We start from the raw sequence: 15,940 nt of genomic DNA on the forward strand, positions 1-15,940 counted from the left end.
TCATGGCCTATAAGCGCCAAGCAGGCTTTTTTGGTCGACAGAGCCTGGTCCAGACTATCGATCAACGACTGGACTTCCAAGTTGGAAGACATGCCCCTTCCGTGTGAGTCGGACCCAGTTAAGGTGGATGCCAACATTAACTATTGGCTGTCTGCTTCTTTGGACGCTCTTATTCCGAAAAAGAGAGTTCAAAAGAGGGAAAAGAGAGTCGGCTCTGCTCCGTGGTACTCTGTCGAGCTTCGTACCCTTAGGAAGGGATGTAAAAAGCTGGAGAGGTTATGGAGGAAGAAATGGGAATTATCCAGGAGAGAAGAATATCGTGTCGCAATGAGGGGCTATAAGTCCGCTCTTCGACAGGCTAAAGCCCTTTTTTTTGAAGAGCGTATAAAATCTGCCTCTAGTTCTTCTAGAGAGAGTTTTAAAGTGGTCAAAGAACTTCTCAAAGTTCCCGAGCCTGCGGTCACTAATGACAAACAGAAATGTATGGAGCTTGCAGAGTTCTTCCACACAAAAATTGCGAAGATCTTAAACACCCTGCCCCAGCCCACGCCGCCTCAGGAGAACGGGAAGCTGAACTTAGGAACTCAGGCCAGAGAGACAGCTATCCATCTCAATTCCTTTGGTCCAGTATCAGGGAGCGAGGTATCCAAAGCCTTAGCATTCCTGAAAAGTGGCTCCCCTATGGACCTGGTCCCTATGAAGTTCCTTAAACAAGCAGCAGCTTCCATTGTGGCTCCTGTGACAGACCTAATGAACGCCTCCTTTGTCCAGGGTCTGGTGCCACCTACTTGGAAAACTGCTGTTGTTAAGGCTCTTTTAAAGAAGCCCAATTTGGATCCCTCGGACCTGTCTAACTTTAGGCCCATCTCTCTGCTGCCTGGTCTCGGCAAAATTGCTGAACGGCTGGTCAACCAACAATTGTCAGCCTTCTTGGAGTCCAATGGCCTGCTCCATGTTTCGCAAACTGGTTTTCGCCCAGGTCAGGGTACCGACACTGCTCTCTTGGCGGTAGTCGATGAAACCAGGCGGATTCAGGAGGGTCAGTGGCAGTGATCCTCCTGGACCTCAGTGTGGCGTTTGACACTGTGAACCATCAGGTGTTGATTCGGCGGCTGGCTGACGTAGGGGTGTCCGGGATGGCCCTGCAGTGGCTGAAATCATTTCTTACCGGACGAACATACCAGGTCTTGGACGGCGGTGAGCATTCTAAATCGATCCCCCTCCACTGTGGAGTGCCACAGGGCTCTTCCCTTAGCCCCACATTATTTAATGTTTATATGGCCCCCCTGGAGGACATAGTGTCCCCGTATGACATCAAGATCGTTAGTTATGCGGACGACACGCAGTTAGTGGTTTCTTTATCCCAACTGGCTGAGAATCCGGATACTCTGCGCTCCTGTCTGTCGGACGTCCACACCTGGATGGAAGAATCTTCCCTCAAGCTGAACGGCTCGAAGACGGAAATAATGCTGCTAGGGAGCAAAACTCCTCTCCTTCCTTTGACCAGCTGGCCGAGCTGTATGGGAGACCTCCCGGACCCCAAAGAGGTGATTAAGAGCTTGGGAGTCTGGTTAGAACAAGACTTGTCATTTCGGACCCAAGCTAAGAAAACCGCAGGAGTGTGTTTCGCCCTGTTACGGTCTGTTCGTAAAATGTTCCCCCTTCTACCGGTCTGCAGCAACAGAGTTGTTAACCCTGATGAATCTGCCATAATTCCTTACGTGCAGTGAAACATGTCGGTTGCAGGTAGTGGTATGCGACAATAAGCTGCCAGCCTTTTTAACTCAGCAGCACAGACCGTTGTTAGTAATACAGTGGTTCTAGAGGTCTGACTGTTGATTTTACTGTCACTCTGTTCTATCCACGCCAGGAGCTATGCTCTAAGCTCCTTTCTTTGCACTCTTTCTTTAATCTTTTTCACTTGATTCACAATTTCTGGAAATAGGAATGGCTACCTATGATGAGAAAGGAGCACAATATTTGGTAAACATCTGACCAATTTGCCCCGAGGGTGTTCACCCGTGAGGTGCCTTCCTCTCCGCCACACATTTTTTCCTGGTACAAATTGTGTATGTGTGGTTTTGGTATAGTCCTATCAGGGCTTACTATATTGGTCGTGCCGAGTTGAAAACATAGTGAACCCCCCTTCTTTCTCTCATTAGTATTTACTAATAAATGCGTTTATTTAGGACAGTGGGGCATTAGAGATAAATACCTACTTAGAGAATTACGAAGAGGTATATCTAGAGTTTAACAGTGGAAAATTCTAGTGAAGACTATTCTCATGCCCATAAGACTTTTTCTGACTTGTGTCCTGGGTACAGGGAATTTTTTGGATTGCACTTCACAACACCGGACCAGCATACATCAACAGATGACTCACCTTCTACACCCCCAACTGCTAGCTCCGCTCCGCCGACCTCGCCCTCGCCAACGTCCCCCGCCTCCGAAGAGCAACCACCAGTGGCAGATCGTTCTCCCACCTCGCTGCCAAGGCCTGGAACACCCTCCCCATCGTCCTACAGCAGACCCAGGACCTGCTAGCCTTCAGAAGTCTACTCAAGACATGGCTATTCGAGCAGTAGCACAACCCTCCCCCCAGCACCTTGAGACCCTCACGGGTGAGTAGTGCGCTTTACAAATGCTTTGATTGATTGATTGATTACCCTGCCAAGTGGTGCTACCCCAGTTCTGGACCCTTGGAAGGGGGCTTAAGGTGATCTCCAAGCCTCTGTTGATAAAGCAAACACAAGGAGATAAAGGACAGATTGCTGAACCTTTCAGACACTCACCCCCAGCCTACTTTGCCACCCCAGTTCAGACCCAGCCATATGCAAATCAGTCTTGACCCTGTGCCTCATAGGAACAGTCCAGAACGAACTGCCAAGCCAGGTCTTGCCTGGACCGGAAACAAGCATTCTGGAATCGATTTTGGGATAACACCCCTCATCAGCCAGGCTAGCTTGAATCCAGTTAAAAGTGAGCAAGGGACCCACATCTTGGCATACCATGCCAACTTAAGCAAACAAAGCAAACACAAGGAGATGATGGATGGAGAGCTGAAACCTTTCAGACACTCACCCCCAGTCAGAGATCTGGGTTAAATCCATCATCGTTCTTTAGCTCGCTTCACCACTCCAGTTCAGTCCCAGCCATATGCAAATCAGTCTTAATGTACAGGAATTTTATATAGAGCAAATCACCGACCGGTCTCTAAGCGCTTGCTTAGGGAACCCGTCCTGGTATTCCCCTGTGAGATAACCCCAGCAGGGTATCTGCAAGGTGAAAGCCAGGCATCCCGCCGCGAGGGGCCGTTGTGGAGATAAGCAAGCTATTGCCCAGAGTCGCAGTGTGTGAACCCGTGAATTGAGTAGGCACTGGAGCGAGAATTGTCGAGTCCATGGACATTTTAGGGCTCAAGACCCCGCCGAGCCAGGAATTGGACCCTGGTCCCGGGCTGACCTCTGCTTCCAGGTCTGCCTCCTCTAACCAGTGAGCCACACTTCTCTCACACTTAACCCTGAGCCTCAAGCAAACAGTCCAGACCGAACTGTCAAGCCAGGTCTTCCCTGGACTGGAAATAGGCATCCTGGGCCCAGTTTCAGAGTAACACTCCTCATCAGCCAGGCTAGCTTGAATCCAGTGGCAAAGTGAGCAAGGGACCCACATCTGGGCATACCCTGGCAACTTGGAGTGAAGAAAGCAAACACAAGGATGTGATGGACAGAGCGCTGAAACTTTTCAGACACTCATTCCCAGTCACAAATCTGGGTTGAATGAATCTTTGTTCTTTAGCTCAATTCGCCACCCCAATTCAGACCCAGCCATATGCAAATCAGTCTTGACCCGGTGCCTCATGGGAACAGTCCAGACCAAACTGCCAAGCCAGGTCTTCCGTGTACCGGAAACAAGCATCCTGGGACAGGTTTCGGGGTATCACCCCTCATCCACCAGGCTAGCTTGAATCCAGTGGCAAAGTGAAAAAGGGACTCACGTCTGGGCATACCCTTCCAACTTAGGGTGAACACTGCAAACACAAGGAGATGATGGATGGAGCGCTGAAACCTTTCAGACACTCACCCCCAGTCACAGATCTGGGTTGAATCCATCATCGTTCTTTAGCTCACTTCGCCATCCTAGTTCAGACTCAGCCATATGCAAATCAGTCTTGACCCTGTGCCTCATGGGAACAGTCCAGACCGACGTGCCAAGCCAGGTCTTCCTCTGTGGATCCAGAAAAACTAAAGCATATCCTCTGTTGCGCGGAAAAACCTCAAGCAGAACTGACGGATTGCCACCTCTGCATGGATCACAACCATTGCAAAGACAACCATCACCTCCACAGCCTCTTCGGGACCGCCGCTCCGGGATGTATTCTTGCCACAGGACCTCACATCCCTCGTTGACAGAAGCCTCAATGACAACGGCAGACTCCACTTCGCACCCTAGCAGCTCCTCAGGAACCAACGCATTACCCCAAAAGCGCAACTCATCCTTGTAGCCATACTTTGCATTGTAAGTCATCATTAACAGAATCCTCAACAACGATGCAGCACCTCACATCACAGCCTAGCCGCACCTCAGAAAAGGAAGCATCGCCTTGGCTGCGCTATGCATCTTCAATGTAGATTCTCACAATGCTCCACAACCAGGATCTAAAATACTTTACTCCGAAGGACTAACTGGGTCCCTGTAGCCAGCCTGTGTTCCATTGCGGTCGGCCTAAACTTGTGACTGTGTCCGGGTCCAGCATGGTCAGATATCCACAATTGGTGCTCACTGAAATCTATAAAATTGCATATCTCCAGTTCTTCTGATTAGATTTTTGCTGTTTTGGTCTTTTTTTAATGATTAAAAATACATCTAGTTGTCTAACCTGGTGTGGGATCCTTTTATGTGATGTTTTTCACTTTAGTTATGTTTGAAGTGTGACACAAATACTTTACACATTGCCTCTAAGTTATGCCTGCCTGCTCTGTGCCAAACTACCAGAGGGTTAAGCACAGGTTAACTTAGAGTTAGCTTGTGCCTCACCCTTACAATGATTTTGGGAGCTCCTTGATCAGGCTCACTCTCCAGTCAACAAACAACCAAATTTCTTACATTATGGCTGCCTAGTCTTGATTCCTCCTCATGCCTCTTTTTACACCTCCCTACACTTCCTGTCTCTTTGTCTCTTGCTGGTTCTTTTTGTCACTTTTTCCTATCTTTTTTTCTCCCACCTTTTCTCGTTTTCTGTGTCTCTCTTTTCTTTCTCTGGGTAAGGTCTGATGATGAAAAGGAATAAACTAGCCTAGGTCCTCAAAAATGAACAGTGGTGCCCATAACTGGCAACCTCTGGCCATATTAAGCACTAATAGGTACATAGGTATGATATAAATGTCCCTATATCAAAAAACCCGAAAGCTAGTTAGATTATCATATGCTAGTTTCAGGTAATAGGATAGTCAGAATAGGCTGGATTGATTTCCCATTGAGGTGATCTAAATTCATTCTTTGTCATGTCTATAAAGAGATGGTATCATTTGCCCTATAAAGATCCTGCTCTGTGTGTTGCAGGTTTTGTCTGCACTGCACAAAAGTCGGCATTGCATCTGCTCTTCCTACAACTCCGACACTAACTTAGTAACTATAAGTTAATTAATAATCTACATATACCAAAGGTATGAAACATGGGATCAGCTAATAAACCCAGTGCAGGATGCCATGCACCCCTATTCAGTGACATTGTGCAATTCGCAGTGCATTTAATCTCATTTCAGATTTGCATGAAGTGCAGACACCACTGTTCATAAAGATGCAATGGCAAACTTCCACATTGGCTCTAGTTGGTGTATGGAAAGGCAAAGAAGAGGAGGAAGTGGACACATCACTAGTCATATCATAGGATACTTGATGATAATAGGGTTCAAGTCACGCATCCACCACCTTTAATAACTCAAACAGTAAAGTGCAGTACTAGTCAGATACTCAAACGACCATCAGGTAACAGCAGCAATTAATCCATACTTCAATCATTCCAACTATTGCATAACTACTTATAATTTTAATATATGGTTGACTGTTACCATTATACATCGCTTTTTAGCATTGTTCCACACAAGTGCTGACGCTTTGAAGTGACCATTATCAAAAATGGGGTATCCCAAACCGGTCTGGGACCTGGGTACAGAACGTTAACAAAAACAATGGTCCTTGACCTAATTCAATTCAATGATTATATCAAACAGTATTCCTTAATTTTCTAAATTAGAGCCAAAATAAATTTTGCTCTTTGGAAGAAATCCAGACTTATTCATGCAATCACAGAGCCCAACAACTGTGTCATATTCATAGAAAAAATATATTTTTATTTTTACTAAACCATACTTGTAACCTATTGGAATTCAAAGGTTTCAAATTGCAATTTTATCAGGTTTTTTCAATATTTACAATATTTTAAAGGTACGTATAAAAGGTGCTCAAGAAGAACGTGCATAGAGTGAGTGCTCGAAAAGTTGGCGCGAGTGATTCAAGAGAAGAGAAAGAAGAGTAGGTGACAATTTTTACAAGTGAGCTTTGCGCTTTGCCTGTCATCTTGTGACAGCTCCATGCAACAGACGCCCTCCCACAGGTCCCAAATATATCAGCATTTGATCTGACTGTTCCTCGAATCTTTACATCTCTAAAAAGTTAAGCTGCCAAAAGTCGAACCAATGGAAATCTTGGGCGGTTCTTAGTTTGCCTAAGTGAAATATTGGTAGACTTTTTTTCATAGTGGTACTCAGTTGATCTGAGTGTTATTTCTTTCTTGCTATAGCACACTTCAATTTTTTGTGGGCAACTCCACACTCCTTTGCTAGCCAGGCGTGTTTCATATGAGCATTTATGCTTCATAGAATTGTATATGGGTCTGTCTCCCGAGCTAAGAATTTTATGTGATACCATAGATAGAAAGATTGATGCTAGATTGCTCTGTGATGTAGCTGACCCATGCAATACTTACATCAATACATTGCTACCTTGCGTTTCCCTTAGCCCCCTCATAACCATTCCTCACAGCAGAGCAGCACTCTGAGATCAGTTATGCATAGGTAAGGAGGGGACTCATTAGAAACCTATACAAAAATGTTCTCTACTGACAATTACAAGTAAACGCCTGACGTCTTGTTACCTTTCAAGCCATGCCCTGGCTCTACTCTGCCTTTCCCTGCAGTTTTGTTAAATAACTGCTATTGTGCTAGCCACTATACATCTCATATAGCTGCCCTCTACCAATGCTTTCAATATTTAAAAAAATACTTGACTTGGGGGCGTGGTCTCGGCACCGATCGAGATGGCCGCACTGTGAGGGAGCTCCGCCGCACCAGGACGTTACCACGGCTTTCATCGCGGACTTTGTCACTTTGCACGATGCCAGAGGATTCGCCTGTATACCAGACCTCGTGAGGAGCTTGGCAAGGTCTTTCTCTCCCACATTGGAGCGGATTCCATGCCTTTTTCGATATCGCGTCTTTTCACCGGGACGCCCACCGCGATTTTATGGAGCCCCGCGGCTGATTAGCGAGTCGCGGAAGGAACGCTCCTTCATGTAAGCCTTTTATTTGGTTGCTCCCCTTTCCCCAATTTCCTCTAAGGCACTTATTAGTACTCTACAACAACTTTGCAACTTTCCACAATGTGTTGACTTTTGGCTTTTTGGCGCAGCCGTTTTTCTGTCAGCAATAGCCGCCATTTTGTTTCCCTGCGCTCTCAACTCAATTGTATTGGGACATTTATCCATCCAGCTGCTTTTTACTCCTGGATATCACTTTTATATGCCTGCTCCTACTCTGTCATTACTCGCAATGTCCCCTGCTCACTCTGCTCATGCTGAACTCAGCATTTTTCTTCGCTTTTCAACTGACATTAAAGAAAGTGTGACTGAATCTTTGGTTTTGGTTTTGGGTTCCTCCCCTTTCTTGGACCCATTACCTTGTCATGTTTCTGCTGCATGCTGGAAGTGTCCTGCGGTTTCATCAATAGCTGGCTCCTCAAATACTTTTTGAGCTTTTTGCGGCTGTCACCAACACTTACCTAGTGCTTAATCATACGTCGCTGCTCTGTGCTTAGCAAGCTTGTACTCTTCAAACTCAGTTTTAATGCCGCCTTACATCTCAATTCTTCATGAATTTCAAGTTTTCCCCATGGAGCTACAACAGGCCTGTATAGTTTCCTGATTTTTCTTGGTCCACATGCTTGCTCGTCCTCATTTGCTTCATGCACTCAGTGCATTCATTGTTTCGGTTTATCTGAGATTTTGAGTTGCTGAAAGTTTCCTCACTATATTACTACACAATTTGCAACAATTTCTGCGTATGGGCAGGCTGCACAAACCAACGTTTGTTTTTGTTTCGTCTAACTCCTCTCAAGTACCATCTACTTCAGCATCCTCCAGAGCTGCGACAACTGTGGATCAAATGGCTGGGCAGCCTCCATTTCGTTCTTCCTCAGCGCTCTCATCCTCAAGTAAATCCTCTCCTCCTAATGCTTCTTCCAAACGTTTGAAGCAAGATCCTCCAACCCCAGACAAGTCATCCTCTTCAGTTTCTTTGGAGTTACTTTTAGAGGAGATATGCGCTTTGCGCCCTTTTATTGAGGAAACCAGCAGGGACATGCAACTTTTAAAGGACAAATGGTCATCTATGGATGCCAGACTCTCATCTGTGGAGCAACAGGTTTCAGAGGTTCAATCTAACTCTCAACGCATCTCTTTCTTGGAGAAGTCAGTCTGTGCCCTACGCCAGCATACTGAGGATTTGGAAAATAGGAACAGACGGAATAACCTTTGTGTTTATGGCCTCCCGGAATCCTTGGAAGGAGATGACCCTGTAACATTTTCACTACTTTCATTCCCAAATTACTGGACATGCATCCTACCACTTCTCTTAGCATCCAGAGAGCTCATAGACTTGGTCCGCATTCATCTGATTCGCCTAAGCCAAGAGGTGTCATTATTCTTTTTTTGAAGTTTACAGATCTCTTATCAGTCCTCTCTGCAGCCAGGTCTAAACGTCAAATCTCCTGGATGGGCCAAAGAGTGTTCCTCTCCCAAGATGTCTCTAACGCCACAGCATCTAGGAGGAAGAAATTCCTGAATCTTCGTGGGCCTCTACGTTCTTTGGGTGCCAGATATGGATTGTTTCAACCTTGTACCTTTAAAGTTACCCATCAGAATAAAACTTGGACCTTTCAAAACCCTGGTGAACTGAAGAACTTCATTCATCTTCAGTCTGGTGGTGCCATGGATACTTCCTCATCTTCGAGTGGCTGAGCATTTTGACCTCCTTACTTGCAGTTGTTGGGTTCACCTCCCTCAGCACTTCTGATGTTGTTCTCCATTCATTTTTCTTTTTGTTCTCCTATGTTTTTGGTCACATTTTTCAAGCAATTAATAATATTGTGTATATTTCCATGCTTGTTTAGTTCTTTATAGTGCATGTATTGTTATAGCGCTTTTCGTTTTGCCTCTGGTAATTTGTGTTTTTATTTTTCGATTCCCTCCTATTGTTATCTGGTCTTCCGTTCTCATGTTTGTCCATTGAATACTTATTGCATACGTCCTTGTTGTCAGTTCTCTTATTGTCACTTTCCATTTTTATATTCTTCGTAGATTCGTGGATATCTCCCCCCATTTTTCCTGTGTGGCTACTACCCTACAGCATGGATCCCCGATATTCATCCTTCAGTCTACGTGACTCAACTTGTCATCTCCTCAATGTGGTTTTTGTCCTGGTGCGGCTCCGTTCCCTCCCTTGCAAGAGCTGTCTTGTAGAGTGTCGCCACTTCCCATTTTTCTCGTGTTTCTTTTTTCAGGTACGTTGTTCTCAGTCGTCCTTCGGATATGTACTGTCTCTTCTTTCCTTTCTTATTTTCCTCCTATCTTTCATTTCTTTCCCCTCCCCCTCTCACTTTGATCTCGTTTTCTTTTTTCTCACTTCCTGCACTTTTTCTCTTTTTGGCTTACAGATGTTTTTATATCTTTATGCATTTCTTAATGTTAGCATGTTCACTTTGTTCGCAAATTTAGAGTTATCTCGTGGAATGTAAAAGGTTTTAATAACCCTATTAGGCGGCAGAGAGTACTCTCTCATTTATCCTCATATAGCCCTTATATTGTCCTTCAGCAGGAAACCATCTTAGCGATGTTGAATCTCCTAAATTGAAAAGGAATTGGGTTGGTACAGTTTTATTTCCTCCATCATCTAATAACAAAATGGTGTTGCTATTGTAGTTCATAAAAAATTGAAATGTACTATAACATTAGAAGAGAAATATTCGGAAGGGAGGTGGCTTCTGGTTAAATTGTTAATTAACTCGATCCCTCTAACTGTTTTTAATATTTACGGTCCTACTCATTCTGATTGCGCATTTTGGCCCTTAATTACTAGTAAATGTATGCAACACAAAGATGATCTTTTCCTTTTAGGGGGTGATTGTAATCAGTTTGTAGACCTATTTTCAGATCGCAAATCTACAGTCCGCTTTGTTCCCCACAAACCTCATGAACAATTCTTAAACACTATACTTCAAACCCATCTTTCCGACTCCTAGAGACTCACACACCCAGATACTTTAGATTATTCCTTTTTCTCACATCCTCATGCTTCGTCCTCTAGACTAGACTATATCTTCCTCTCTCCATCTCTCACTCAAAATGTACTATCCTCTTCTATTGAACCTATCGTTATTTCGGATCACGCTCCTATCATAACAGATATTGACTTACTCCCACCTCTTCCCAAGCCCTCTCGCTGGCGCTTTAATTCTACACTTCTTACTGACCCTGTTTTCTCTTCCTCATTTCGCACCTTTACTAATGATTTCTTTCAAACTAATTCTACTCCCAACACTCCTCCTTATATTCTCTGGGATTCCTTTAAGATCACTGCAAGAGGGTTTATTATTGATTTTGTATCTAGGAAGAAGAAACAATTTCTTCAAAAACGTAAATCCTCACTTGCACATATTAAAAGATTAGAACATAAATTCTATACTTCGTCTGATACTTGTATGTCTCCTGAACTCTTACGAGCAAAGATTTCCTTTAACAAATTCACCACAGATAACTTGTCTTCTTTTCTCCTCCGTAGCAGTGCACGTTATTATGGAGGCCGTAACAAATCTGGGAAACTCTTAGCTAACTATCTTAAATCTCGTAAGGAACACACTTCCATTGAATCTATTTTCTCCTCCGACAATGTTTTCCTCCACACTGACAAAGATATTCTTGAACAGTTTCAACTTTTCTATCAACAGTTGTACACTCCAGAGTTCCCCCCTACTTCTGCTATGCTTCAGGCTTACTTTGACAGATTACCTAAACCCTCCACATCCCATCTTAATTTTTCAAATCTTGACCTTGATCTTTCTCTACATGAACTTTCTGTGGCTCTATCCTCCTTTACTAAGGGTAAGACTCCTGGTCCGGATGGCTTCCCAGTGGAATTTTATCTACACTTTTCTGATCTCTTACTATCTAAACTTTTGTTACTTTTCCAATCCATCTGCTCCTCTGGTGAGGCTGCTAGTACTTTTCAGGACGCCACTATATGTCTCATTCCCAAAGAGGGTCGCGACCCCAAATTTTGTACAAATTATCGCTCTAATTCACTGGTGAATGTTGACTATAAGCTTTTTGCTAAATTACTTGCCTTACATTTGGACTCTTTCATGCCCATCTTATTGGAAAGGAACAATGTGGTTTCATCAAGGGGAGGCTCACCTCGGATAATTTTCGCCTCTTTTTAAATGTTGTAAATAAAGCTTCCTCTCTTTCCATTCCTTTGGCTGCTATCTCTGTAGATGCTGAAAAAGCTTTTGCTAGAGTGTATTTGTCCTTTCTATTTGCCTCACTCAAATGGCATGGCTTTGGTCCCAAGTGTATCGCTCTTATTTCTTTATTATATTCTTCACCCAAAGCTTCTGTACTCGTGAATGGCCGGCTTTCTTCCTCTTTCACTCTTCAACGAGGAGTTTGTCAAGGTTGCCCACTTTCTCCTCTCCTTTTTGTTTTAGCCCTTGAACCCTTTTTGTCCTCCATTCGTCAAAATACTTCCATCTCAGGCTTTCCCTATGGAGATCATCAATTAAAACTTTCTGCGTACGCCGATGACATTCTTTCATTTATCTACGATCCCGAATCATCCATCCCTTCCTTGTTATCTGAGTTCGAGGCATTTTCTTCTGTTTCTGGTTATAAGATCAACTCGGACAAGGCAGAAATTCTTCCCCTTACTAAATTCTGTCTCCCCCACCTCTTTTCCTCTACTGGTTTTGCCTGGAATAAAACTAAAATTAAATATCTTGGTGCTTGGTTCTCTAATTCTATCTCCTCCTCCGTTAAATTGAATATGTCCGCAGTTCTCTCTCGTCTTGATCAGTTATTTTCCTCCTGGAACCCTCTTTTCCTTTCCTGGTGGAGTTGACTTGATTCCATTAAAATGATGATCGCTCCTATTCTTAGTTATGTTCTTTCTATGCTACCTGTCCACGTTCCTGCCCTATATTTCAAACTTATTGATTCCTCTATTTCCAAATTTCTTTAGAAGACGAAAACTTCTAGAATCTCTCTTCTCTCCCTTCGTAGGCCTACATCGAATGGAGGTGTTAATTTTCCAGACTTTCGCTTGTACCACAAATCCTTCTCTTTCCGTCAAGCCTCACGTTGGCTTTCATTGGAATCCTCCCCTTTCTCTCCCCTTTGGCTCGATATTGAGCAATCCTTTGTATCTCCTTTTTCCTTTGAGGAAATTATTCGATTTCCTCTAAATCCCCCTATGATATGTTTCCTCTATTTAAGTTCACTTCCTCTCTTCTTAAGCCTCTATTCTTGCCAACACTGATTACGTGTGAATCCTTCCTCCTTTTACCCATCTGGTACAACTCGCTTGTTCTTCTACATAATAGGCCTATTGCTCGGTCTTCGTGGAGACTTAAAGGCACTATTTGGATTCGTCAGCTTTTCGATGGTATCTTGCCTTGCTCTTTCCCCATTTTCAACTTCAATTTCATTGTCCTCGTTCTTTTCTACAGAAATATACTCTTCTTATGGAGATTATTCTTGACCGTTATTATTCCCTTCCTTCCTCAACGCCCCTTGCTGCTCCTTCCCCTCTTCTGCCTCTTCTAAATACCTTCCCTAAAGCATCTCTTATCTATAAATTCTTTTCTCCCCCAATCCGGATAGACTCAAATCCAAATTCGAATTGTGCTGGGAAATTGATCTAGGTTGTACTTGGCATATTTCCCTTTGGGATAAGCTTTGGTCCAAGACCCTGAAGGTATCACGGTCTGCCTCTCATACTCAATCTCTATTTTTTCTTTATCATAGACTTTATCTTTCCCCTCTCTCTCTTTCTCGTTTCACTCCTTCTTCTACCTCTAACTGTTGGCCATGTAATATGCCTGAAGCTGGCCTTCTGCATATGTTCTTTCTCTGTCCTACAGTTTCTACTTTTTGGACACATGTTTGGTCCTACATTTCCAATGTTTTTTCACTTTCCATTCCATGCTCATTTCCTCTCCTTTTTCTTGGTTCTCTTTCTGATTCTCTAATTCTTCCCTCGCACTCAACAGGTCTATTTGATTTGATGATTGCACTCGCATTTCAACAGATAGCTTCCAATTGGAAATCCCTTACTAATATCTCCATACGTCATTGGTGGAACTCTTTATGTCATTTCCATTGACTACATGTTACTTTCGCTTCCTCCAGTAAACCCCCTCGCAATGTAGAATTGTATTGGTTACCCCATACCACATATTTAGACCGTTTAGCTAAAAAGTCACCAGTTCCCATCAACTCCGAAAATTTTTAAACCGCCCTGAGGATTCTACTCTTTCCTCCTGTGTATTTCAATACAGTTTTACAGTTTTGCTTATGGTTATGCTTTGCATATTTAATATACTTTTTATTGTTCTTGTAATACTTCTGCTGTTGCTGCTACTTTTTTACAATTTTCCTTTGTTGTAACATATTTTCTCTCAATCCCTTCCCCCTTCCCTCCTTTCTCCCTTTAAAATCTAAAAAAATGCTTTTCTTTCTTAGTTTGACATTGGTAATGCTACAAATTTCTTTATAACTTGTTTGCCTTCATTCTTCTTTGCTAATGTAATTTGTTATTGTTATTATTCTTAATAAAGCTTTTTCAAACTTAAAAAAAATCCTTGACTTAATATACCCCCTCATCTTGAAATAATATTTATTTTTTAAAGAAAAAATATTGCTTTTATCACGGGTTCCACTTCTTTCAACACTCCCCTCCATTTCCGTTCAAATATACTGTTAACACCTTAGCTGCGTGTAAATATTTCTCCCCAGTGCTGCGCTGTCCATTAGAACTAGTGCTGAATGGACGTTCAATGGTCGTGCGCAGCACTGGGGAGGTAGCGCTGCTGACGACCGTTGGCCGTCAGCAGCACTTAAGGGGTTAAAATGCATGCCACTCTGCCATCCCCACTCATTTACCTTGAGGCCTGCATTCCCCTTCTCTTCTAACTACTGAAAACAAAACCTAGAGTTCTGCAAGCCTTTCTCTTTCCACCTAAAACCTTGGGTATTTCTACCCCACCTACCATGTGGGTGGAGAGCAACTGCCACGCTCAGTAAATATGCTATTACAGTGATAAACCTTCTGCTGATTGCAGTCTCATATCTTTTGCTTTCCAAAAGTCTCTATGGAAGGCAGACAAAGGGCCTGATCACGATGTCGGTCGGATCGCAACCTACGACCTGTCGGTTGTGATTCGACTGACATCTGCCCCTGCGTTCCGCCTGCTGCATTATGATGCGGCAGTCCAAGGCAGCATGTGGAGGGACCAACCACTGCTGTTCTGATGGGCTCAAAGAGCCTGTCGGCCCAGTGGTTGGAATGTAATCGCTGCAATAAGGGTGGTGCCTGCTCAGGCACCGCCATAGGGATTATCATGTCCCTTTCGGTCTGCTTTTTTATGGCAGTCTGACTGCCAGAGCAAGGCAGACCGAAACAGACTTTGGAGGCCCCTAGCAGTCCCCCATCCCTCAGCGACCTCCGCTATGGGGTCTCGGATGCACCTATGGTACCCCCCTAAATATCCCTGCATCATGTGGCAGGGACCGCATGGTGCCTACCACACGGTGCATGCATGTTTTAAATGTGTATATTTTGTATTAAGGCTGGTGCTGCAACCCCCAGCTCAAGTCTCAATAGAAAATTTCCACTTTCCGACCGCTGTGAAGGCGGTCGCTTCATAATAGTGGAAGCGGGACCGCCGACTCCTTGTCGGGCGGTCCCGTTTCTGCGACGATGTTGGTTGGACGGTCGTCCGATCGACATCGTAATTAGGGCAAAGGATGTCAAGCAGCCGGATTACAGTTCCCACTTCTTAGACTGCTTCCCTCCTACCTTTCGACATGCGAGGGGGTTAGGTACAATAGGTGCTTTCAATAGTCCATAAAGAAGCAGAAGAAACGGATTGTTATCTACAGTTTCATGATAAATAATTTACAATGCAATTCTAAGATTGTGGACTGCCCAGAACCCAATGCATACTTGCGATATAGGTGAATGAGTCTGTGCAATCCCTGGTGATGCACACTCTGGCTTGAAAGGGTCAAAGTCCAGGTCGAGTAAAGTTTCTTCTGTCTTTGCTTCAACTGCGTCATTCTGTTCAAAGCAAAAAGAAAGACGAAAAGTCAAGTGAGAAGGTTATCTTTCAGTGTTACCCTTCTGTAAAGTGTTAGGGCACGTGCATAGCAAACATATTAAAGTACAACTTGTAGGATGTGTAACCTCACAGTCAATGTGCAATACATCTGTATTCAATATTCTACAGATCATGGCATCAGCGCGGATAGAATGAAAGTATTTTGCCGTCTACAAATACATTGCTCGTGATCCAGAGTATGACGTCCCTGGTGCATCATTTACACATTTTTCGA

At 43.9% G+C, this 15,940-nt stretch overlaps 1 protein-coding gene across 6 annotated transcripts in view; it reads right to left on the reverse strand.

The window, feature by feature from the left end:
- AMPH (amphiphysin) overlaps positions 1-15,940 on the reverse strand; it is a 987,297-nt gene that overhangs the window by 164,467 nt on the left and 806,890 nt on the right. For all 6 annotated transcript variants that reach the window (XM_086964852.1, XM_086964854.1, XM_086964849.1 and 3 more), the window contains one exon: positions 15,552-15,665. In XM_086964852.1, coding sequence (XP_086820978.1) covers positions 15,552-15,665 — 114 coding nt within the window. The remainder of the gene's footprint in view (positions 1-15,551; positions 15,666-15,940) is intronic.

This window comes from Lissotriton vulgaris, chromosome 4_1 (genome assembly GCF_964263255.1).
Source record: "Lissotriton vulgaris chromosome 4_1, aLisVul1.2, whole genome shotgun sequence".
NCBI lineage: Eukaryota > Metazoa > Chordata > Amphibia > Caudata > Salamandridae > Lissotriton > Lissotriton vulgaris.